The sequence below is a fragment of the Ptychodera flava genome, chromosome 12 (genome assembly GCF_041260155.1).
Source record: "Ptychodera flava strain L36383 chromosome 12, AS_Pfla_20210202, whole genome shotgun sequence".
NCBI classification, from domain to species: Eukaryota; Metazoa; Hemichordata; class Enteropneusta; family Ptychoderidae; genus Ptychodera; species Ptychodera flava.
This window is the reverse complement of record NC_091939.1, coordinates 26,963,506-26,987,303: the sequence shown is the minus strand read 5'-3', so window position 1 is coordinate 26,987,303 and position 23,798 is coordinate 26,963,506. Positions and strand designations below refer to the sequence as shown.

Genomic DNA, 23,798 nt, shown 5'->3' with positions numbered 1-23,798 from the left:
TCAATACTCGGTTGACCACCGCTTCCAGAACTGTTGTTGGAGATTTGACAAATGTGCGTAACGTCTGTTAACATCATTGTGGTTTCCAAAAGTCGGGTCTTCGATTTCTTCATCGGAGACTGTGATGTATGGTAGTGAGGTTAAGCTTCTACCATGTAACAGGTGATTTGGGGTCAGGCTAACGTCATCATCCGCACTGGATGAAACGAAGGTGAGTGGGCGATCATTTAATACAGTCTCAATTTCGGTGACGACGGTAGCAAGCTCATCATACGTGATGAATGATCGACCGAGAACCTTTTTAATCGCATTCTTCGTGAGACTTATGAGCCGCTCCCAAAAGCCGCCAAACCACGGCGCACGTTTGGGTATGAAAGTCCATTTCACTCGCTGAGATGAGAGATAATCTCGAACATCAGGCGTGTCGAGCAAGGAGCGTATCTCCTCGGCTCCAGAGATGTACGTCGAGGCGTTGTCGGATAACATTCGGCTAGGCAGGGATCGTCTTGCAGCAAACGGCGAAACGCAGTAGAAATGTTTTAGTCGTCAAATCCGGTACCAATTCCAAGTGTATGGCCCGTGTAACCGCACAGGTAAACAGGCACACGTATGCCTTGTTTTGTTTACCATCAATAGCCTTGGTGAGGAGAGCCCCCGTGAAGTCGACCCCCGTCACACTGAATGGAGGGGTGATGTTCACGCGATATGCAGGCAGCGGAGCTTGGACTGGGTTAGTGTACGGCTTTCCTTCAACTTTCAGACAGGTAACACAGTTGTGAAGAATCTTGCTAACGATACGTCGTATTTCGGTATCCAGTACTGTTGACGAATTTGTGTTACAGTCGACTGGACTCCTCCATGGAATACGCGTTCGTGTGCTTTCAGAACGACCAGTTTAGTGAATTCATGGTGAGGAAGGCAGCAACGCTGGAAATTTCGTGACATAGTCCAATGCTGCATTGTGTACACGGCTGCCACATCGAAGTGTGCCCTCGTTATCGAGAAATAGGTTAAGTTGTTGAACAACGGTCCGAACCTCTTCACATTCATCCTCATGGAATGAATAGTGTCTGTATATATCTCAGATTGTACGTCTTTAATCCAGATCTGTTCAGCATGTCGTATCTCGTCCTGTGAGACTTCTCCTGACGGCGTGTCTCTCTTTCGCTGTAGTCGAGATTTGAAACGAAATACATACGAAGTAACGCGGAATAGTTTGTCTAACGAGCTGAAACGAGTAATGTCCACCGCGTATTGTATGCCAACATAAACTGCGGGGTCGATTTCCGTGTTTGATGAGCCGATGTTCTCAGTGGATCGGCGAGAAAGATCCTCAACGTGTTGCAATTTTATCGGCAACCTCAGCATCGATTTGTGTGTGAGGCTCGATCATGAAGTCGTCCGTTGTAGCGATATGGTGCACTGCGCTATCAAACAGTTCACAGATTGGCCAGTCTCCATTTTCTTTCAACCAAGTAGGGCCATTCCACCATAGAGTAGAATTGGCTAGTTGATCAGAAGTAATGCCTCGAGTTAACAAATCAGCTGGGTTGTCAGCGGAGGGGCAATATTTGTAGATGTGACGAAAACCATTGATCTCTCTGACGCGATTGCTTACGAAGATCTCTCTGACGCGATTGCTTACGAAGATCGGCAGCTTCTTGACACTGTTGATCCAATACAACGCAATTTGACTGTCCGACCAGAGATACCGCTGTGTAATGTTATCTTGCCGGAGAGAGCATTTATTACGAATTTGCTGAGTCGAGTGCCAATCAGGGCGGCCATCAGTTCTAACCGAGGCAGTGACAAATCGGACGTTGGGCGACGCGTGCCTTGGCCATAACGATAGAAGTTTCACTTGAACTGCGGAGATAAACTACAGCTCCGTAGGCGGTAGTGCTGGCGTCAGCGAAAACATGAACTTCGCAGTCGTCGTTATCTTTATTCCCTGAGAAGTATTGGCGGTTTATTGTCGTCTTGCGTGTAGCATTCAAGTCCGCTGCGATCTGTATCCATTGAGAGTTCAATTCAGCATCGAGCGGTTCGTCCCAAGGGAGCCCGCGTTTCCATAGTGACTGCACAAAGAGTTTAGCTTTGATGTGAACTGGAGCTACGAAGCCCAGTGGGTCGTACAGTGTAGCGGAGGAACTGAGAACATCTCGTTTCGTTATCAATTCATTTGGAATAGGCTCGCTATTATTTTCTGAGTAGGTCATCGTGTCGCTTTCTGGCTCCCAACGCAGGCCGAGTACTGGTACATCACGAGAGGGTTCGTAGATATCGTCCTGTTTTGCGAGTTCACATAGTCGTTCACTGTTGGACGTCCATGAGCGTAGCTTGAACCCACACGACTGCATGAGGTGGTTTGCGTCGTTGTAATATGACACGGCCTTTTCATCAGACTTGGCACCGTCTATCACATTGTCAACATAAATATTATGTTTGAGGTCATCAGCTGTCGGTATGGAGGCGTTACTTTCCAAGTGGGTCTTGATTACAGCGTTGAGCATGAATGGGGAACAAGCCGCCCCAAACAGAACAGACTTGAATTGATAAACATCAAATGGACTTTCGGGATCACGAATGTCCGATAACCAAAGAAATTTGGTGTATTGACGCTCGTCTTCCTCTAGACGTATGTTTAAGAATGCCTTTTCAATGTCACTGACGAAAGCGACTCGGTTAGCGCGAAATCGTAGCAAAATGGCAGGTAAATCATTGATTAATGACGGCCCAGTTTGAAGACAGTCGTTTAGACTTGCCGAGTCAGCATTTTGTTTGCTACTGCAGTCGTATACAATACGTATCGGAGTGGTAACTGAGTCCTTCTTGACAGCTCGATGCGGCAAATAATGTCCTTCAGTTTTGTTGTCATCTTGAATCTTCTCGACGAAGTCTCGGCGCAGTTGATCGGTGATGATGTCGTCATATCTCTTCGTTAAGTCAGGGGTCAAACGGCGAACCATAGCGCGCGTGCGATTTTCAGTTGCCGCATAGTTTGAAGGCAGTGGCGGATGATCAGTTTTCCATGGTAAACGGGCTATGTATTTACCATTTTCAACACGTAGATGAGTGTCCCGATATGTTTCGAAGTCGGTATTTTCATCATTTTGCGAGTCTGCCTTCACTCCGATGAGCTCTAAATTCCACCAGTTTCGTATGTCATCGTCGGTGTGTGTTTCTACGTTCACGTGATGAATATTAATGTCAGAGTCCAATTTCCCACGCTTTCCAGTAGGACCGGACAACAAGTAGCCGAACTTAGATGATATTGCAGTTGGACCTGCCCCGCGCACGATATGGTTTCCAACAAAGTTCCAATATTGATCGGCTCCGATGAGCACATCAATTTCCATAGTTTTAACATTGGAAACTGGGTGGGCAAGCTTTAATCCCCGTAGATGGTCTGAGTTGAGTATTTCTGCTGACACGTGGTTGAATAGGTTGGACGAAATCTCGGGAATTATCAGGGCGTTGACAGTACTGGTATGCCCATTCTGTTCGTGCAAAGTTACCATTGCACTTTTCATGGAATGAATTTGTTTCGAATTGTCCCCGAATGTTGACAGGCTCACGTTCTCATGAGTGTCCGATTTCAAGTTGAGTTTGTCAGCAAATCGCTGCGTGATAAAAGTTCTGTTGGACCCATCGTCAAACAGCACGGTAGCGTTGATAGGTTTCCTATCGCCGACCGACATAGGAATGACTGCCGTCTTGAGGAGAACCGATCCGTTGGGTGTAGATTTCCCTTTGTGTCGTCTGTCTTCGCCAATGCCACATGAACTTCAGAAGTTCCCTTTTTCTCAGACGTTGTAGCTGATTTGGTGTCATGAAGGGTAGAGTGATGTTTACGCTTGCAGATCTTGCAAGTGTAACGAGACTTGCAATCGCTCACGCGATGCTTTCCAAGGCAATTGTAACAGAGACGATCGCGTTTGACAATGTCTAAGCGACGTTTCGGGTCGGTGACAACTTGGCAATCACTTGTGTAGTGATTTCCCTTACAAAACACGCATGTTTTGATTCTCAAAGGCTTTGTTGTGCGCGTAGATGCGGCCCTAGTATGAAATGAAGCGGTCATATTAGGCTGTGTTGCTGTGTCCGCAACCGATAACTCATCGAGTGGAACTCCGGCTTGAATGGCGTCGATTTCCCGTAGGATGGCTTTGCGCAACTCTGGTAAAGTCCAAGCCTTGTTTCCGTGATCTCTTGCAATCTGTTTCCGAATATTGTTAGGTAGTTATTATCTCGAATCATGGGAATGAGAAGTTCTCCATAAGCGTTCTCTTCTTTGCCAAGTGATTGTAAACCGCGAATATGACTTTCTAATGTGTCATAAAACAATCTCAGACTGTTAATGTCACTCGTAGGTTGAGGAATCTGCCACAGTGCAGTCATGTGCGCATCGATGATCAATGATTCTTCGTAGCGTTCGATCCGTAGCGTTCGATGAGTAGCTCTAAAGCATGGTCGTAGTTGGAGTTTGTCAAGGCGAGACCGCTAATCGTACGGGCAGCTTCATCAGTTAAAACGCTGCGTAAGTATGTGAACTTTTGAATGTTCTCGAGGTTCTTATCATTATGGATGGACGATTTGAAAGTGTCGTAGAAACTCACCCACTCGAGTACGTTTCCTGAGAAAGTTTTCAGCTGTAGTTTCGGTAATGCGACCGTTTTCTTCGATGTGTCTTGAGTAGCGGTGTCGGAGTTCGCCGATGGGCCAGTCGCATTGTTCGGTTTGTTGTTTTTGATGAAATCAGTGATCTTGTCGTTTCTCTCGAATATCTCGGACATGTAGTCGCCGGATTCTTGGCTCGCAGCATCGTAGCTTGCTTCATCCGTATTATCTAAGATATCTTCTTCGATCTTGGTTAAAGATTCGTATTTCTGAGTTAGTTGAGTGTTCAATGCTGTGAGTATCCTGTAAGCTTCAGTCTTGTTCTCAGCTGCAGCGAACGTTGATGTGAGTTGTTCTGCACGGTTGAACAGCCTCGTCATTTGGGCACGTTGTCCCCTGCGCTTGAGTTTCAACTTGGCCAATTTCGTTGCCAGTTGCTCGGCTTGAGTTGGTTGCTGCTCCTCGTCAGACATCCTAATCCTGGTCTCGGCACCAAAAAATGTCGTGATGGGTTTTATGATCAAGGTTCTTGTCTGACTTATACACAGAACTGCGAACGACACCAGTTCATGCTGAGAACACAAGCTTTATTATTGAACACGCCGTGAGATAGAAAAGGCGCCAACCGGAACACAACTGTAGCAATTACATATAAAGGCGCCAAAGCGCATGCACCGAATGTAATAGAACACCAAAGGATAAACATTTTTTTGGCGGGAGATTATAGTCCACGGTCATTGGATGAAAGTTACCAAAGAGTCTGATTGGTAGACGGATAACACATAGGCTGTGCTTAGTCCTATTAATAATGTTCAAATGATGTGTCATTTGTTCTCCGACACCGGGAGGGGGTATACTATTGCTATTATTTTATAGTTTTGGCAATGCCAGTGAATTTTTTAGTAGTAGAAGACACAATAAAAAGGGAATTTAAACTGAAGCAATGTCTCTGTCGTGAGCATCGTCGGCATGATCGGCCCTGACTCTGTATACTGTATACATTTACACGCACTCCACACTGCACTGCACTGAACACGCACGTTCAACACAAAAAGGGGCAGTACTTTCACGGTTCGATTTTGAAATACAAAAAAAAGCGATGTATTTTAATTTCGAAGGAAATGAAAAACTTGAAAAGTCAACTTGAATATCATGCCATTAAAGAAGTTAAAACATGATGAAATGCCAGGCATAAAGAAAATTGAACTTTAATGCTTCGACATCAGCGAGCTACATTGTATCAACTGATCGATACGATCGTTATGACGTCGCTAGTAGTACAGCATTTAATTGAAAAACAATATCAACAGAGTTTAACACAGTTATTTAAATGTTTAAATGATTGTATCTATAATTTGATTTTCCGATGGCGTCTTGAAAAGAGCTATTGTATTTGGCGAACTGGAAAACACGATGTAAATGGTTGCTTGAAAATTACGGTTGACAAATACTGGGGGTTCTTCGTCGGGAACTTGTCGAACCCGATGATGAAAGTTGTCGCCGATTACAGCCGGTGCATCAAAACTAGGTAACCGAGATGTTAGATTAACGGAGACCTGACGGTCGTCATGATTGGTAGTGGTAGCTGGCCTTGATTCGAGACTATGAATGACGCCGGAGTCATTTCCGCAGACGCTACCTGTCAAGGTTGATGACAGCTGCCGTTGTTGGCCCGTTGATGACTGGTTCGAGTATCTTTTCAAGCTTACCTCGTTTACGTGCCACTACCGTACATAATATGCCGCGTGTCAAACCCAGCATAGTCTAAAAGTGCTAGTTGCAAGCGTACTGAGTTCTGTTTCACCTATACAGCAAAGAAGCGAGCCATGTTGTAAACAACATATAGTATACTGCACACTGCAGCGTATCGAACGGGAACAGCTGAGCGCGAGCCAGACAGAGCATACGACAAGTGCATGCGGGAGGATTAAAAATATTTGATAAATCTTCAAGTAAGACATTATTATCGATATTGTGCACCATTATGAAGCTTTATCGTTTTATATTTCCCAGAGCCTACGGGCTCCTTTTCAATGCCTTTGCTTGTTTACAAACAAAACCTTGTATCGTTATGCTCGCTGTGGGACCACAATGCTGATAATCAGATACATTATCAATAATAATCAGGGTATGATGTCACAAAATTCACTTGTATTGACAAAGGTATAATATAATGTCTATTTAGTTCTCAGAATGATTTACAATCAATAAAATGCAAGTAACCTTTGCGTCATTGAATACGCATCTGACGTAGTAAATGGTTCAATCGTCTAACTAGTCGTCCACAACGTTCATTAGTTTTCAGCCTCAAAGGACTATTGACAAACAAGATACCTTTTCTGAAAACAGACTTTAATGGACAATACACGGGGAGATAACTTACGTCAAAGATCGTAGTATCATGGCCCACAGTCAAGCGCAATTACTCTAAAAATGAACGTGATTGAAAAAGTTGTACCTATATAGTGTATACCGATCAATTTCGTTTCTAATTAAACGGACAGTTGAGGGCGTGCTGTGAAAGCCAAAAGTTTGAAAAAATGATAAAATGCGTAGATACGAACTGTGCAGAATGAGAACAGTGATTGTGACAACGCCATTATCTTACAATTCACAGGGATTAGAATGTAATGGAATGGTTATTGCTTTTTGCTCGGTGAGTAGGCTGTGTAGGTTGCGAGTTTGAATCAGTTGAAAATAATTACTTTGAGAAGCTCTCTCAAGCTCTCTCTCTCTCTCTCTCTCTCTCCTCTCTCTCTCTCTCTCTCTCTCTCTCTCTCTCTCTCTCTCTCTCATCTCTCTCTCTCTCTCTCTCTCTCTCTATCTATCTATCTATCTATCTATCTATCTATCTATCAAATCCATCTATCTATCTGTGTCTGTGTCTTTGTATCTACTATCTATCTATCTATGTCCGTCCATCCGTGTCATCCATCTTTCCGTCTATTCATCTATCTATCTGTTGATCTATCAACATTGAAGTTACATTGACTGTTAAATGTATCGTCTTTCACTGATCCGGATCGCTGCCACTTAAAAACGAAAAATTACCTAGCTGTCTACAACAAATTTGGGAACACGATTTCATGGAAACGATAGATTTATGATAGCAACGATTGAAACGTGCCTTTCTGACATGCGTCTGCTATAACTCGATACATCCAATTTTATTCATGGCGTAAAATTTGTTGCATGGTTCGTTCAAATTTTAGGTCATAAAGCCATTACATCTATTTTTCCTGCTTTGGTAACAGTTGTGTCCCTCCAGACTTGGATAGGACGAAAAATACTTCTGAACTTTGAGATTTTTTTCCTTTCTTCTGCTTTTAAATGTGTGTGTACAATTTATAGTATTTTTTCTTAAAATGGGTTTCATATTCGACAGACACTTGAAAATTCTTCCGTCATAATCTGTGTTGTCTCCTTTTCCCTGTTCTGAACATGGAAATAATGGGTGAGGCTAAATATCATGGTCCGAACGTTATTTTAAAAAGCCAACTTGTACAAGGAAGCATGTCAAAGTAGCTCCGAGAAGACATGTCATGACATAACATTAACATTAAATTGTTTTCTTACGAGACATTAGTGTTCTTTTCATCACATGTGTTACCTTTTACTCAGTTGCTCACACGACAATTATCAGCCCGTACGACAACACATTTTCGGAATTACACGCATATTATGACAGAGCTCCATGACCTCGGAGGTCGCTCTGTGGCGTTCCGAAGGTATTTCCCGACGGATACAGTTTATTCTGCCGCCAGTACTTTTTCGAGCGAAGAATTTGTTATCAACCCCACTCAATATTTTACTCATTTGCCGTTGTTGATCTTCGTTGGCGACTGATTTACATGTATGGTGACTGGATACCGAATCCAGCTCATACTCTTCGTCGCCATGCTTCCATACGGTGACGTAAAATCTGGCAAGAATTTACGTCGTGGGTCAAGCTCGACAGGTGGAAATACTCTTGGGTCTACCAGTTTTCGTTGTAATTGTCCAACGCCAGTCGTTGGAAACAGCAACTTCGCGACGCGTTTTCATAACGACATTTTAGTTTGTTTGCAACCTGACGAGAGCTTTGACGTCTTCGGTCGAGACCGCAGGAACTGGCATGCAAAGACTGCACACGGAAAAGCAACTCGACATTCTAGTATCAACCGCTCTGCATCTTGTGAAGACAACAACATATAGCAGTGAAAATTGTAATAGTCACCGTCAGAAAATACTCTTCATAGATGAAAGGATAATTGCTTCAAACAAATGAAACTGCATGTTGACTGCATTTAGCTCGTCCGAAAGTGATGGACATCGCACGCCAAGTATTTCATGTCCCAGGCTTTGGCTACCATTTTATGGACTTTGGTAGCCCAAGGGAAAAGTTGGTAGTCTGTGGACGCGGGACTACCGCTAATTTCGAGCCCTGTCTGTGAAAATGGCGTAACCTCCATTTGCAGTTTTCTATTCAACCTTGAGATGACCTCACTGGATTTTTCCCATCCACCCCGGCCATAATAAATGAACGCTCCCTCAAGCCAAGAAACATTCGCTCTACTTGTTTTGCATAACTGTTTACATATTTCGTATATTATTTTGCATTTTGTTTTCTTCTGAAAATGTGATAAAATTCAGAAATATAGAAGCAAAAATCGTTATCACAAATTTAATTAACTATTAATTATAACAGGTATTTCATTGGTTTAGGTACTTTCTGATTAGATCATGGACATTATCAAATACAATGAAAAAATACATAACAAATCAGAGCTAAAAACCATAATGAATCGACAAAACTTATCAACTAATAATAAAGAAAGCAAAGAACACAAGAACGCTATTGAACCCATAATACGGTTTTAATGTTGATTGGAAAGCATATTTTGACTCTATTTTCTTTATAGATGATGATCGAGAGTTTAAGTGTGTGCAAACGGTATACTTTTACTTCACACGATTGGAACTAATTTTGGATGATTGGATTTTCATATTTTTCAAATTTCTCAAAAGTGTTAGGTGCCGTATAGCTAAATGTTTCAATATTGCAAATTACTCATAAAATCAAGTGTGTAATGTGAAAAGAAAAGCATATGCGATTCAATTTGTAGATTAAATCGACATCACTTCACCATTCAATTATCCCAAATTAGTTCCAATCGTGTTAGTTGTGTTGAGTGCATGATTCGCAGGGTTGATGGTGGGACTAGATTACCATACTGAGGTGCTCGTTTTCAACATAGCAAACCAAGAACAAAGATTGTACGACATTCTCTTGAAAATTTTTGTGTCTCCTTATACTGACCAGCTAATACCTGAAATCCGTGTCACACATGGTAAGATTTTAATGTTCACATGTATCAGAAAAATGAAAAAGGGTTCCTTAAAAATCATGTCGATTTTAATGCATAAAAAGTCATCGGAAAACAACAGTCGTTGGAAAGTACTGTAATTGTTTTATGTTCTGTGAATGTCGATCATGAACCGGGAAACCAAACTTAGAGAGAGTCTGGAGAGAGAGAGAGAGAGAGAGAGAGAGAGAGAGAGAGAGAGAGAGAGAGAGAGAGAGAGAGAGAGAGAGAGAGAGAGAGAGAGAGAGAGAGAGAGAGAGAGAGAGAGAGAGACAGACAGACAGACAGACAGACAGACAGAGACAGAGACAGACATTCAGACAGACAGATAGAGACAGGCAGGCAGAGACAGACAGACAGACAGACAACAGACAGACAGACAGACAGACAGGCACAGACAAAGAGACACAGGCAGACAGATAGACAGCCGGACAGATAGACAGAGATATTAAAATACTTTCATATGGGATCAAGGTTAGTATCAGCGAGAATAAGCTAAAATGGAGGCAATTTCTTGATACAAGGAACACTCGTTAGGGTGATTTTCGACTTTTTTGCTCACGTGTGAACACGTGAGCATATGTCGCAGCGATGTCTGTCTGTCTGTCTGTCTGTCTGTCTGTGTGTCTGTCTGTCTGTCTGTCTGTCTGTCTGTCTGTCTGTCTGTCTGTTGGTCCATTTTCTCAAAAACGGCTGAACGTATTTCAGTCAAATTTGGTAGACATCTTCAGAATTCAAATGGCTAGAACTGAAAAGGTTTTGGTGGGCGTGGCTTGGATATTAATGAAGTTATGAAAGTTTTAATTTTTCTGTTACGCCGCGTATGACAAGTGAAAACAATCGACTGTTTGAGGGCGCTGTGAAATGTGCTTGTCCAGGTTGGCTACAGCTGGATAGCACTGGTTTCAACCACGGTCCCTCCGTGTTTCAACCTCGTATTGAACATTAAAAATATGATATTTTATTACTCATTCAACTCACTATTCAAGATAAAATATCGTTTAGCAAATTAGCTTTATCCTTGGTAATTGATTGTTTCCCTCGCTGTTCGATCGCCAGAAATGAGTACATACGTTCTCTACCTAGCCTCATGGCATGGAAGTGCTGATGAATAATAACTTTGGGTCAAAGGTATTGAAGTGTCCAATCAGGTTCGTGCACAGAGTCCAAGGCCATGACCTACTTCATGTACTTCTGCACTGTTTTGAATTTGCTTCGCCAAGAAACGTGTTCGTCACTGTCCATAGAAGTATGTTTGCTCTCCGTTGAGGTTGTTTGTGAAACAAATTCCGGGATAGGCCTTGGAATGCATACGATCGGCATCGCGGCAGTGCATGTAGCTAGCCCTACGAGTATGACGAGAGTGTCCGGCTTTGGCTACGCCGCCTCCCACCTCCGGTAGGCGGCGTAGCCAAAGCCGGACACTGTCGCCATACTCGTAGGGCTATGCATGTAGCGTACCATGCTTGTGTAACTGCCGAGCTCAACGTGCATTCACGGTTGATACTCGTGTACAATCATGATGTGTTCAATTCTGATGAAGATTCATAAGTCTTACTTTTGCAGTCTTTTTTCCGTACGATAATCCCGACAATACGTGTTACTGTTAGACGAGGTGGCCATTTTATGATAAGTTTCAATACTGCACAGCTACATAGCGTCACTATCGTGTGATCGAGGTACAGCGTTGTTGAACGGGATACAGAAACTCTGCAGAGGGAGAAACGATCGTTGACATGAACAGTCAATGTACTTCAGCACGTAGTCCGCAGATAGCGGATCGAGAAAATAAACGTGTCCCAGTAAATAACGGAATATTTATGTACATTAACTCGATATTAATCAAATTTCCAGCTCATCGCAAAAAAATGTATTGCAAAGATTAATTTGTCACTGACAAATACTGCACTGTATGGAAAAAACAACTTCAAGTGGTATTACCCGAGACAAACACTTGTGTTGTCAATTTTGATTTCATTTCATAAACTTCATACTTCATCGAGTATCGTGTATTTCAGCCTTTGTGAAGCCATTTTATTGATATTTTCAATTTTTGTCTTGGCTTTGTTGTGGAACATGTTGAATCGTCTCCGTGGACATGTAGGCAAAAGTGTGACGGGGTCGAAGTGACTTGGGTACCTGGGGCCGACCAAAACCAGTGTGAATTACTGGGGTCAAAGCGGACAGCGGCCGGGATGACGTGTTCCCCAAGCGAGCTACCTTCAGAAGTCTGTTTCATCGCAAAAAACGTCAACTTTTAAAACCCGTCATTTATTTACTGATGTTATTCTCAGCATCACAAACATATACGCCTCTGCTATGTATCACAGCAAATAGTTATATTTGAGCGCCCCGTAAATGGGATCCTCGTTTTTTTGCGAACCCGGAAGTGTGTCTTGCTCAATGCATTTCCTACCTACAGCGAGGGAAACTGCCCGCGTTCCCATACTCCCATGCACCCTTTTTCAATGCCAGTGCAACGCCATCTGTGCAAAATTTGTGGTGGTATGCTCCCGTGTGATGGAAAACCTCTCTTATTCTAACAATGACGTAGTTGACTTTGGACTTCGATTTCGTAAATGTGATGTCCATGCAGTGAGTTTGGGTTGGCGCGCTTATAATGCAATCTTCGCCCGCCTGCGGTCCGATATCCCGCATTTATTAGCGATATTTATCTGTTTTGACTTGACCAAAGTTGGCAAAACTTGCTATGTACATTAAAGATACTATGATACAAGATTATTGAAAGTCATTTGACATTTTTTTCAGCCAATTCCCAATATGCATATTTAATGAACCTTCCAAATTAGGGATATATACTGGCATTTACTTGATAAAATTTGGCGAAACATGCTGTGTACATTGATCATTATACCAGGTTATAACAGTATTGAAAGTCATTTTGCATTTTCATGTCGGCTAATTCATAATTTGCATAAATAGCTAACAAGCTTTCACGGTTTGGCATATAGAGCTTGAAGGACTTGACCAAAGGTAATTACACATGCTATATTGTGATACAATGACAGTACTCAAAGAAATTAGTTATTTTTATTTCAGCTAATTACATATTTGAATACTTAATGACCTTTAGAATTGATCTGTGGTGAAATTCATTGTGTTGATCATAACACTTTAAATGTAGCAAAGCATGTAGCAAAGGTTCAAACTTGCACATAAATGCAATATATAATGAAACACGTGAGCATTTTCAGTTCATATCTGGTTCAATACTGTTTTGACGTCCACTTATAGTTCAATGTTCCCGTCTAACAATACGTCAGGTTACCGTAAGTTGCGTGTCTGTCAAATATTTCAAGTTGTCATGCACTGAGTAAACATTATGAGTAACAATAACATTTTGAGGGTTAGTTGTGAATTAGATAGCTTACCAATCATGAAATATTTCACGATTTTCACGCCTTTCAATTATTTTAGTTTGCCGCGATACTTTTGGATATGCATCATATATTTGCTTTCCCGACACTGATTTGCGGAGCATAGCCTCTGACCTCGGTTGTGTATTTTCTGTAAAAAACAACGCGATGAATGTCGGTCCTGAACCAGGGAACCAAAGTTTTGAAGACAAAATGGAGAGAGAGAGAGAGAGAGAGAGAGAGAGAGAGAGAGAGAGAGAGAGAGAGAGAGAGAGGGGAGGGGGTTAAAACGTGTACACAAAAAGTGATGCCAGTTACAAACGCGTACCCTATTTAAGAAATCCCCAGCAAACATTTTCATGACCTCATCAGCGTATGCTTTCCTAATTAAATTAGGTGTTGCAGTTGGCCTTCGCTATGAAAAACGTGATGAACAATATCTGCATGAGCAATTTTGTGACAATATCCGAATACGGACACTGGATCGAGTAATGCAGGAAAACAGATCACGACTTAACATTTCTATATTTTTACTCTGCGCAGACTATGAATAGGAGACAATGGATAGCAGACATCTCACGTTGGGGAATGTACAGACGTAGACATGTACAGATAGAGGTTACTCACATGTGCATGGGTAGTATGACGTAAATTTAACATACGGACAATATTGACACTACAGATGTCGGAAACTGACTTTATGTCGACTGAATAGGCATGAATGTCCATAAAAGTACAGTCCTTCCATTCTCCACTTTTTTATTTCTGTCTAGAGCTAGCATAAGGTTTACGAGTGGAAATGAGCATATTCAGTCGTTCACCGGACTGGCAGATCAGTCGCTTGAGGGCGCTCCTTTCCTCGTTTCCTGTGAGCAAAGAGTTTAACCTGGTTTTGCTCTTTTAAAAAAATCGATCGGGATTCACAGAAGTACTGAGACTAATGTCTTTTAAGTTTCCGTTTGAGTAGAGTGAACGTAGCTGATACCTGAAACCATTGTCATACATGGTAAAGGCTTGTTGTTTCACCTGTATAAGAAAAGTAGAAAACGTTTTTCCTTATGCGTTAATCTCTAAAAATTCATGTCGATTGATTACAGCGAAAAAACTCATCGGAAGATAACAGTATGTGTGTTGTTATTTTATTGTTCGATGAATGTAGGTCATGAACAGGGAAACCAAACCTTTAGAGAGAGAGAGAGAGAGAGAGAGAGACAGACAGACAGACAGACAGACAGACAGACAGACAGACAGACAGACAGACAGACAGAGACAGACAGAGACAGAGAGACAGAGACAGAGAGACAGAGAGACAGAGAGCGTATACATAAAGCGCTGCCAGCTACAAACCTGTTCTCTATTTAAGAAATCCCCAATCAACATTTCATGACCTCATCAACGTCTGCTTTCCATATTAAATTAAGTGTTCAATGGGCCTTCGCTATACAAAACGTGATGAACAAGCACTGCATGAACAATTTTGTGCCAATGCCCGAACACGAAAAGTAAATCAAGTATGCAGAACAGCAAATCAGATCACGGCCAAACATTTTGATATGTTTACTCTGCAGACTCTGACTAGGAGACAAGGGATAGCAAGACTACTCACATTGAGGAATCTACATACACTTACAGATAATAGTTACTCACACGTGCCGGCAATCATTAATGAAATGAAAATCTTTTTCACACACTAATAGTGATGAAATCTGGTGTCGGAAACTGACTTTATATCGACTTGATAGGCCTTAATGTTCATCTATAAAAGCCTGCATCACTGAACTTTAATTTTATTTTATTATCTATAAATCTATAATTATTATTATTCATCAGACAGGCGAACCCAACTACAAGATGAGGTATCCATAACCCATTACCCGATGGAGCAAAGAGGAGTGCAGTGCCTTGCTCAGGAGCACAACACCGTGATGAAGTCTAGAACTCACATGAACTCGCCATACTCTGATGGCAAGTCCGCCATTCTGGACCCACAGGTCTCAGACCACCATTCTTCGATAGTGAGTTCCGTTACCCTAACCATTGCCCCAACGGTGCCTCGTATCTAGCGTAGCGACACCACCAATACGTTGTATCAGCACGTAGCTTTACGAATCCACATCGGAGTTGTAATGTTTTTTCATTCTTTTCTTTAAATTCCACTTTGTGTTTCGAACAAGATTTAGCATAAGGTTTGCGTGTGGAAATGAGGATGTACAGTTGTACATCAGATTGATAGATTGGTCGCCTGAGGGCGCTCCTCTGTGCTAGCATATAGTCCCAAAGAGTTTAACCCGGCTTGAAGTGGCCGTGGTTTGTCTTTCGGAAAAAGACAGAAGTACAGAGATTCACAGAAATACAGAGATGAATATCTTTCAAGTTTTCCATGGTGAAAGTTAATTCTGCTCCTTAATGAATGCCCCTGATAGAGTACATCACACTTGCCAGCGATAAGACACACCACAAATGCGACCGAGAGGGTACCCCATAATTGACACCTAGAGGGTACAACACAATTGCCATCGATTGGGTACACCACAAATGCTTCTACTCCCACTCGACGGTTCTGATGTAAAGTAGAAAGTGTCAGTGAAATACATTACACTTACAAATGTACACTTGGAGACTAAAAGTTTTTTTTTTTTAAATTTGATATCAAGTTGATAGCGATTCTCGGACGAGCTTCAGATCACCTTCAGCCGAAGCAATCATAGGTATCAAAAATATCGGTAACACTTCAATAATGATAGGAAAAGGTGACGACTACGACACTAACAATACCAACGATGATGGTGGTGATGATGCTGATGATGCTGATGATGATGATGATGATGATGATGATGATAGCTATCTCGTGCTAGCACCTACTAATATTGGTTGCGCATTGCAATTGGTTAAACATTCTTTACCGATCCTCTCGACGTCGGTAGAACACACAGCCAATCGATGGAGTTAAATGATCAAATTGACAAGATGCTCTTAACAAAACAAAAACAAAAAACACTTTTAAAGTAGTTTGTTTTATTTGATTTTAACTATGGATCCTTGTAGTTGAACATTAGTTACAAATTACGCAACAATCTATATAAAGCAAGAAGAGAGTAGTATTTCGTGGAGTGATCTTGATTTAATGTCACCAGTCATATTGACTGTGCATTCCAGAGCTGCTTTCCTCTTGTGAGATTGATGGCTCTTTTGATGACTTTATTTGCCCCAAGAACATCTCAACTGGTAGCTGCAATGACGTTGCCAACGACCATTGATGTATTGGATTCCGCACACCAATTCTTGGCGACATTGACGTCTTGTGCGGCCTGATACAGACATGATACAAGTGAAAAAAAGGCTTCAAACTAGTGATTTGAAACAACATTCTCTACTCAGAAACAGTAACCTCTATTTTGTTGACTCTTACTTTATTGGGCTATATGTCGTTGGAATCTCTGGTATTAAAACCAATATCTCGTGTATTGACGTTCGACATGTTTTATAATGATCATTAAACTACGATAGGCTAATCTTACATTTTACTGCGTTGTAGTGAGTTTATTTTATTAGTTTCTTACTTTGTAAAGTGATCTAAAACTAGTATGGCGTCGGCTAGGGAAGAATTTATAGTCGTGCATCCCTATGATATATATACATATGTTTACGTTTTCAAATATTTTAAAATATTGATTCACCTCAAAGGTAAATCCCTCTCATTTTGTTCGAGTAACCTCTTTTGAAACATTGAACAAAGTTTTGATTGGCAATGTAACAAAAACAGACAAAAAAAGTCACTGTTCCACGTACCAGTCTGCTGGCCAGCGATCACCCAGTACGCATCTCTGTCTCCACACTTCTCGCCAATCGTGCCGCCTAGGACCGACGAGTCCTTGATTGGATCGCCGGCAATGGTAAAGTACTCGTCAGACCCGTCCTCTACATCTTGTGGAACACCCTGTAGGGTATGATCAAAATGATTCCTAGTAATTTTCCAAGCGACTAAATACTAATGGTATTACTCATTATTGGGATAGTGTTCGATACTGCTACAATTCGATTCCCTTGGCAGTCAATTCCCCGTCGTCCACAAACAATATTAAATGTTTAAAAAGCGATTGCATATGAGTTTCACCAGTCCATTTCAACTTAAATATCCAAACTTACTAAGCGTACAATATTTTATTTCAAAATGCACAGGTCTCTTATTTCGATTCATTAAAGTATAATTATTGTTACTACTCGAGAGTAGATGTGTATCTCGCTGAATTTATTGAATTCGATTTGCTCATTCCTTGTCTGGGGTAAACTCTTTGCGTGCATTCTATTCCGAAGAAATAGAACTTCAGTACCGATACTTTCCATAATGTTATATCTCTTTAGCGATAGCCTGCCGAAAGTTATAACTTCAAAGATCGTCCGACAATGGGAAAACACACGGAAAGGAAGGGATGTGATCAAAAGTCGTGATGGCATGAAATACTATGCCATGTTGCTTTTCTGCCGCTCTAAATGTATCCCGGCGATAGTCGTACATCTTATATGTAATGTCTCAATTTAATGTTTGCTTTAGCCATTCAGCTAAACTTGTTTCTAGTGTCGTGTTTCGAATAATCGTAAATTGTTATGTTTTTCATGTTTCACAAACTTCACGATCAGGACTGTAGCGCATGTAGCTACGACCATATTTGCCCTACCGAACTCTTTTGCAAAACTATTGAAATTTTGTTGTTTTACCTCTGCGTTCTCGAGTACTAACTTCAGCTCTGTTGGCTGTGTGTTCTTCCTTGCATCCATAGGATTGATGTAACAGATCTTGTCATCCTCTGGAACGATAGCTTCTAGACCCTGTGTGAGAAATATTGGTCTATTCAGTTTCGGCGGCATGTGAATAATTTATGCTTATGGCTATGTAGACTTACCCCGTTGAATTCTACTGAAGAAATTCTGACGCTATGCGTGAACGCTAATATCGTAGGGCAAAGAGATTGAGAAACGTCTGATACCACATTTTAGGACCAACCCAAAGCCATCAAGAGAGGCAGCCTGCCTCTGCAAATACTAGTATTCAAACGTTACTCGAATTCTGCCCACAGCGTTCATCATCACAGTACACATGTAGGACAATTCAATCATTCGCTCCTATATTTTGAATATTAAGCAATTTCAATTTCTGTCTGAACTTACCATGTTGAAATCTTTGACGATCTCTGCTGTGGTAGGATCTGTAGTCTTGTAGATCTCGATGTTCTTGCCCTCGTTGATGTACACATTTTCATCTTCTTGATTGGTGAATTTCACTGTGTACGATTTTCCCTGAATTCAAGGTTTAAAAAATTGAATGTATTTACACACAAACAGAGGAACAACGCATAGTAGTATGTACATTGTATGTAAAATACCTTACATACATAAGAAACTCGACAAAAGCAACTAAGAAATCTGCAGGTATGAAATACACAAGTAGTGTGTGCCTTCAAAGGTGTGGCTACTGTCCACGTCATTCATTGTTGTCGGGAGAGTGGCTTCCAAAGATGTGGTTATACCCTTTACGGACAAATTTTAAGAAAAAAGTGGAAATTCATCGTTCACTTCGTAGACCACAACAAGCAAGAAAAAGTAATGTTCGTTCTCTGCGGATATATATATATATATATATATATATATATATATATATATATATATATATATATATATATATATATATATATATATATAATAAAAATCCAGAGAAATACTCATTATGGAATACTATGCCATTAATTGACACGACAGTCCGACTCAGAAAATATGAATCCATGAGAAAAAGACGCGTTAGTGCTATACTCGGCGTTAGAACTGTTACAGTGGCTGTATGGTATGAAATTCGTCAACGACCTCTGAAAAATTCTAGCTTGCAGAGAAAACCTTGAAAAACAGACATTAAAGGTGGCAATGTAAAGTAGGATGAACATTAAAAGAATATTTTCTTACTTCAAATCCAGAGATTGAGCCAGCAGTAGTTGATCGAATACCAGTGACGGCCAGACAAAAGATAGTGAACTGTAAAAAGTTGCCCATGGTTGCTTCTGTCTTGATTTCCTCTCGAAATAACGATAGGTAATACTGAACAGGTTTAGCTCTATATTCCCTTTATAAAGAGTCGGAAAATATGGATTTTGCTGACGATTGCAGATGGCCCACTCAATTAAAGTTTGTGAACTGGTGAACACACCATTGGACGATCATTAATCGGTTCGGTTTTATTGGGCTCCATATACAGACAACCCGCTACTTGGTACTTCTTTGTTGTTTACAAATAAGAAGAAAAATTGCCATTTACATCGTGTTTTTTATTGTATCAATGAATATTATTATCTGATAATACTGTAAGGCTATCAATTACTTGCTGATAACCCATTTTTGCCGGTTAAGTAAACTATTAAATCAAGTCGTAAAGTGAACATTTTGAACAAACAGTCAACTAGACGCCGCTCTGTAGTTTACAGAATGATAGTTTCAATATATGATTTCAGGGTAATAAAACATGCCACGTTTCAAAAGCTTACATTAAGTTCAGTGAATGCAGGGAGAAACGAAAGAGGCATTTCGTTGGCTGCAAAAGGATGATAATTCTGTGCAGTAGAGCTAAAGAAAAACCCGACAGAATCTATGATCAACGTTTTCACTCATTTGCAAAACTAGTATCTTCAAAAAGTCATGAAATGTTTTGAATATTTCGTATGCTTTGCTTAAGGAAATTTAAAGAACCATTTTCATCCAAAGTATCGAAACTAATTGATCAGATTTTGAAATATCTGTTAAAGATAAGCAGTAATTCCTAAAATTAATCAATCCTTTGAATTCAAAGTGAAAATCACAATATCCATATACGCATGTTAAATCAATAAGGGAGCCTTTTTATTTTACGGGGGAAAGGGGGGGGGTCGTTGAAATCAAAGTGATATAAGATGTACAATTGATTCCCTCCCTCAGTCCATCAACTGTAAGAATGTGAATTCTCTTCCCGAATAATCCTTTACAACGTATGGTGGAATCCCAACCTATTGCGTTAGGGGACAATATAAGTGCATTGACTGCATTTGAGGCGTATATTTATGTTGAGCTTAAATGTATAGACCAGTCATGGTCAAATAATTTTTAGATGTTTCCAGCCATGGAAGAGCGGGTCCTCGATTGAGTAAAACTTCCGATCTGTGAGTTGGTATTTAGTAGACGCGCGATTTTGATGTTTTAAACGACTTAACTTCTTGACCACTTTTACAAACAATTTTGTCTTTGAGCCATCTTTGAGTGCTAGGCATCTTAGAATGGTCCGCATAGCTTGTAGCGAAAAGTTTACGCATTGACGGTATTATCATGTGTTGTCGATTTGATGACACGGCTTCATTACAAACTGACATGAAATTCACTGAACTTACTGGTTAACAGTATCAGAGTCAGTAAAATCTAAAAATGTCCGGAATTAGCAAAACTCTATACATTGATAGTGCAAAGACATATGAAAATAATAAACCAGCGTGTTTTAATTAACTTATGCGTTGGCGTGGCAAATTGAATGAGACAAATCAAATAGAAAAAAAGATAGTCAAATATAAAGAATCCATGCTGTGACAGCTTTTTAACAAATTGGAACAGTAAATTATGTGGCATGGTCCCACTGTCGCAATAACCTCTCCTATTTTTTTCATATACAATAGATGAAATCCACAGTTAAATGAAAATATATTGACAATAATTTTAAAGAAATGGTGATAATAAAGAGATAAGTAGACATTTAGAACGACTGCAAGAAAGTAAAAGTATGGTAAGTGATAGTGCTACAATTCTCATAATTTTGTATTTAAACTATGCAATGTTTTCAAGTACCTATACACAGTTTGTCGACTGAAAAACACACTTCAAAATATTCTATCATGTTTAGACACTGCGGAAGATTAATGAAGCATAAGTCCTGAACGTATGTTGACGTATGTCAACTTATTGCTCATTAACTCGGGCTCTTACGGGACTATAGAAGAATGGATGGCAGGGGAGCTGATTATGAATTACGTTGAATCAATATACTCCCCCACAGTGCTGTTTCTCTCGGAATCAGACAAAATTTTAAAATTTCTTTTTAGATGCTAAGAAAATCTCAGACTAAGCTTTATAGATGGCAAGAAAAAATTAACTATTTACGTCGAAGAAACGGATGAATATTCTGAATTCGATGGCTTGGCTAGAACTTGAGTTTGAGTTTACAAATTATAGTCTTTTTGACTGTCATATTACATCACGGGGTCCACGGTACGATACGACATGGGGATCCCGTCCATTTGCGTTTATACAAACTATACAGACAACCGTTTTGGTGGCAACGTTAACCAGGTATGTGACTTTATTACTCTTTCAGTGTGTTATCTCTAAAATTTCAGATACGCTAAAATTGGAAAATAAGCAATCACATATGTCTGTCTCCTTATTGGTAAAGAATCTGACACAGACATACAATATTAGAAAATCTTAACAAACTCGGAATAATACTGTGTGCGACCGTCAAGTTTTCGTTGCGATTTGAAGAAATATGTTTGTACCTGGTGGTCCGGTACAATAATTTTTCAGACAGTAATAATTTAGAGCGATTAATATTTGTTGCAAAAATACTTCAGTCCACAAGATGGTATGGTTGACTTTGCGGACAGCCTCAAACAAGATTTTAAATGTTAGAGTTGAAAGGTCACATAGGGAAAATGACTGCTCCCCTCCGGGTTACGAACTGCTGATCTGCTGCGGCACGCAAGGTCTGATGGGTAAATTTTGATAACAGTGAACGCACCTGCCATACGTTAACGGGTGCACTTCCAACCACAGTCTTCTTTGCGGGACAAAATTTCATCCGAGATACAGGTGCGTTCTAGTTCATTCGTAATAGCAATAAAGAATGTGAAGGTTCGACGTCCTTTGGATTTTCTTCTCCGTGGAATGTTATGATTTGATAGAGAAAGTTGCATTTGTTTGTTTGATGGTTCACTTTTTAGTTATATGTCCTTGTTAAATCCATCACTACAAAAACAAATCACTGTGTCACACTATTATGAATCACAAAGCCAATATCTTAAATACCAGAGAGTTCCTGAGATGTTGTTGCATCTGCAGTCTTGCCTGCATGTGTATCTTTAAATTGGCATATATTACAGCAAAAGTCTTGCCCATTTTCGGTTTACAAACAATACAGTGCAGAAATTTTTAAAAAAGGCGCACGGCGGTATGTGCTGACAAGCTTGCATTGTGAATGTGATTAGCAAATTGCGAGTGCCGTTTCATATCCAGCAGTACCATAATGTTGACAATTGTGGGAAAGAATGTTATAGGATATTACGGTTTTAAACCTCTCATATGACCTTCTAGTACCTGTATATAGGCCACATAATAAACCTGAAAATGAGAGTTTCTGGTTTAGTTATTTTGTTTGTTCTTGAGTTGAATTGAAAATGTTATTAATGTCTAGTGATAAGGTCACTCGACCAATATTGTCTTCTCGGTACTCAGAATGATTTACAATCAAATAACCTTTGACCATCGAACACGCATCTGACCTAGCAAATAGCTGTACCATCCAACTAGTCTTCTACAACGTTGACAAAACAGACACGTTTGAGGATTAGCAATATTTACAATTTAGGAGACGATAATTGAAAACACAGACTTTAATTCGCAATACAGGGAGACAACTTACATCAAAGATAGTAGCACCATCGTCCTGCAGTCAAGTATAATTACTCTATCAGTAATCGTGATTTTACTTAATGAAAAGGCTGTAAGACTTTATCCATCAATTTCATTTCTAAGTAAACGGACAGTTGAGGGCGTGCTTCGAAAGCCAAAAGCGGGAAAAAAAATAATGAAATGAGTAGACATGAACTGTGCAGGATGAGAACAGTGTAGACACGAACTATGCAGGATGAGAACAGTGATGGCGCGCAGGGATTTTGTTGTAAGCTTCCAAATAGCAGCAATCGTAGAAAAAGAATGATAGAGTACGTACGCGAAGACCGTTTAATGAACTTTATAAATGAAAATAGCACTACTAAACAGCGATTAGTTTTATCAAGGAATTCTGAATACCATACTGTCTATGTGAAATGCCACCTTCTTGTGTTATATATATGGCAGATTTCTGAAGGAAGAAAGGCGCCAAAATCACAGAGTAGTACAACTTCGCAGCCATTCTTTGCAACTTAATCGGTTGACGGTAAACGCCCTGTCGTGAGAATTATTCTCGGTAACGGCTAGATATCTATCGCAAGTGAGAGTAGCTGGATTTAAGTGAGCGCCCGAATATCTTGAAAATCGAAATGTCACTCTATACCACTACATTGTCATAGGTATACTTAGCTCTTGCCTTATCGCCGTGTCATTACGTTTGAATAAATAAGTCAAGTAATGACCTTAAAGGTATTAAAATGCCCATGTGAGGGCGCTGTTATTTAAAAGC

General features: G+C 40.4%; 4 protein-coding genes across 4 annotated transcripts; all 4 read right to left on the bottom strand.

The window, feature by feature from the left end:
* LOC139146222 (uncharacterized) lies at positions 1-486 on the bottom strand. The gene has a single exon (XM_070717630.1). It carries the CDS (start codon positions 484-486, stop codon positions 1-3), a length of 486 nt encoding a protein of 161 aa, XP_070573731.1.
* A 1,307-nt stretch (positions 487-1,793) lies between these two features.
* On the bottom strand, positions 1,794-3,701 carry LOC139146221 (uncharacterized). Its single transcript, XM_070717629.1, has one exon. The coding sequence runs from the start codon at positions 3,699-3,701 to the stop codon at positions 1,794-1,796; it is 1,908 nt and encodes a 635-aa protein (XP_070573730.1).
* A 714-nt stretch (positions 3,702-4,415) lies between these two features.
* On the bottom strand, positions 4,416-5,093 carry LOC139146220 (uncharacterized). The gene has a single exon (XM_070717628.1). The coding sequence runs from the start codon at positions 5,091-5,093 to the stop codon at positions 4,416-4,418; it is 678 nt and encodes a 225-aa protein (XP_070573729.1).
* An 11,244-nt stretch (positions 5,094-16,337) lies between these two features.
* Positions 16,338-19,447, bottom strand: LOC139146132 (leukocyte cell-derived chemotaxin 1-like). Its single transcript, XM_070717560.1, has 5 exons — positions 19,295-19,447; positions 18,509-18,637; positions 18,059-18,169; positions 17,132-17,279; positions 16,338-16,650 (listed from the first exon to the last, which is right to left on the bottom strand). The coding sequence occupies exons 1-5, from the start codon at positions 19,379-19,381 to the stop codon at positions 16,541-16,543; spliced, it is 585 nt and encodes a 194-aa protein (XP_070573661.1). The 5' UTR covers positions 19,382-19,447; the 3' UTR covers positions 16,338-16,540.
* Between the last annotated feature and the right edge of the window lie 4,351 nt (positions 19,448-23,798).

What these genes read in the sequence shown, in the direction of transcription:
- LOC139146222 (XM_070717630.1), bottom strand. Translation starts at nt 486, where the DNA reads ATGTTATCCGACAACGCCTCGACGTACATCTCTGGAGCCGAGGAGATA.
- LOC139146221 (XM_070717629.1), bottom strand. Translation starts at nt 3,701, where the DNA reads ATGTCGGTCGGCGATAGGAAACCTATCAACGCTACCGTGCTGTTTGAC.
- LOC139146220 (XM_070717628.1), bottom strand. Translation starts at nt 5,093, where the DNA reads ATGTCTGACGAGGAGCAGCAACCAACTCAAGCCGAGCAACTGGCAACG.
- LOC139146132 (XM_070717560.1), bottom strand. Translation starts at nt 19,381, where the DNA reads ATGGGCAACTTTTTACAGTTCACTATCTTTTGTCTGGCCGTCACTGGT. An exon ending in TCGTCAAAGATTTCAACATG is followed by an intron (nt 18,170 to 18,508) that starts GTAAGTTCAGAC and finishes TTTCTCACACAG; the next exon opens with GGTCTAGAAGCTATCGTTCC. An exon ending in GATCGCTGGCCAGCAGACTG is followed by an intron (nt 16,651 to 17,131) that starts GTACGTGGAACA and finishes TGTCTGTATCAG; the next exon opens with GCCGCACAAGACGTCAATGT.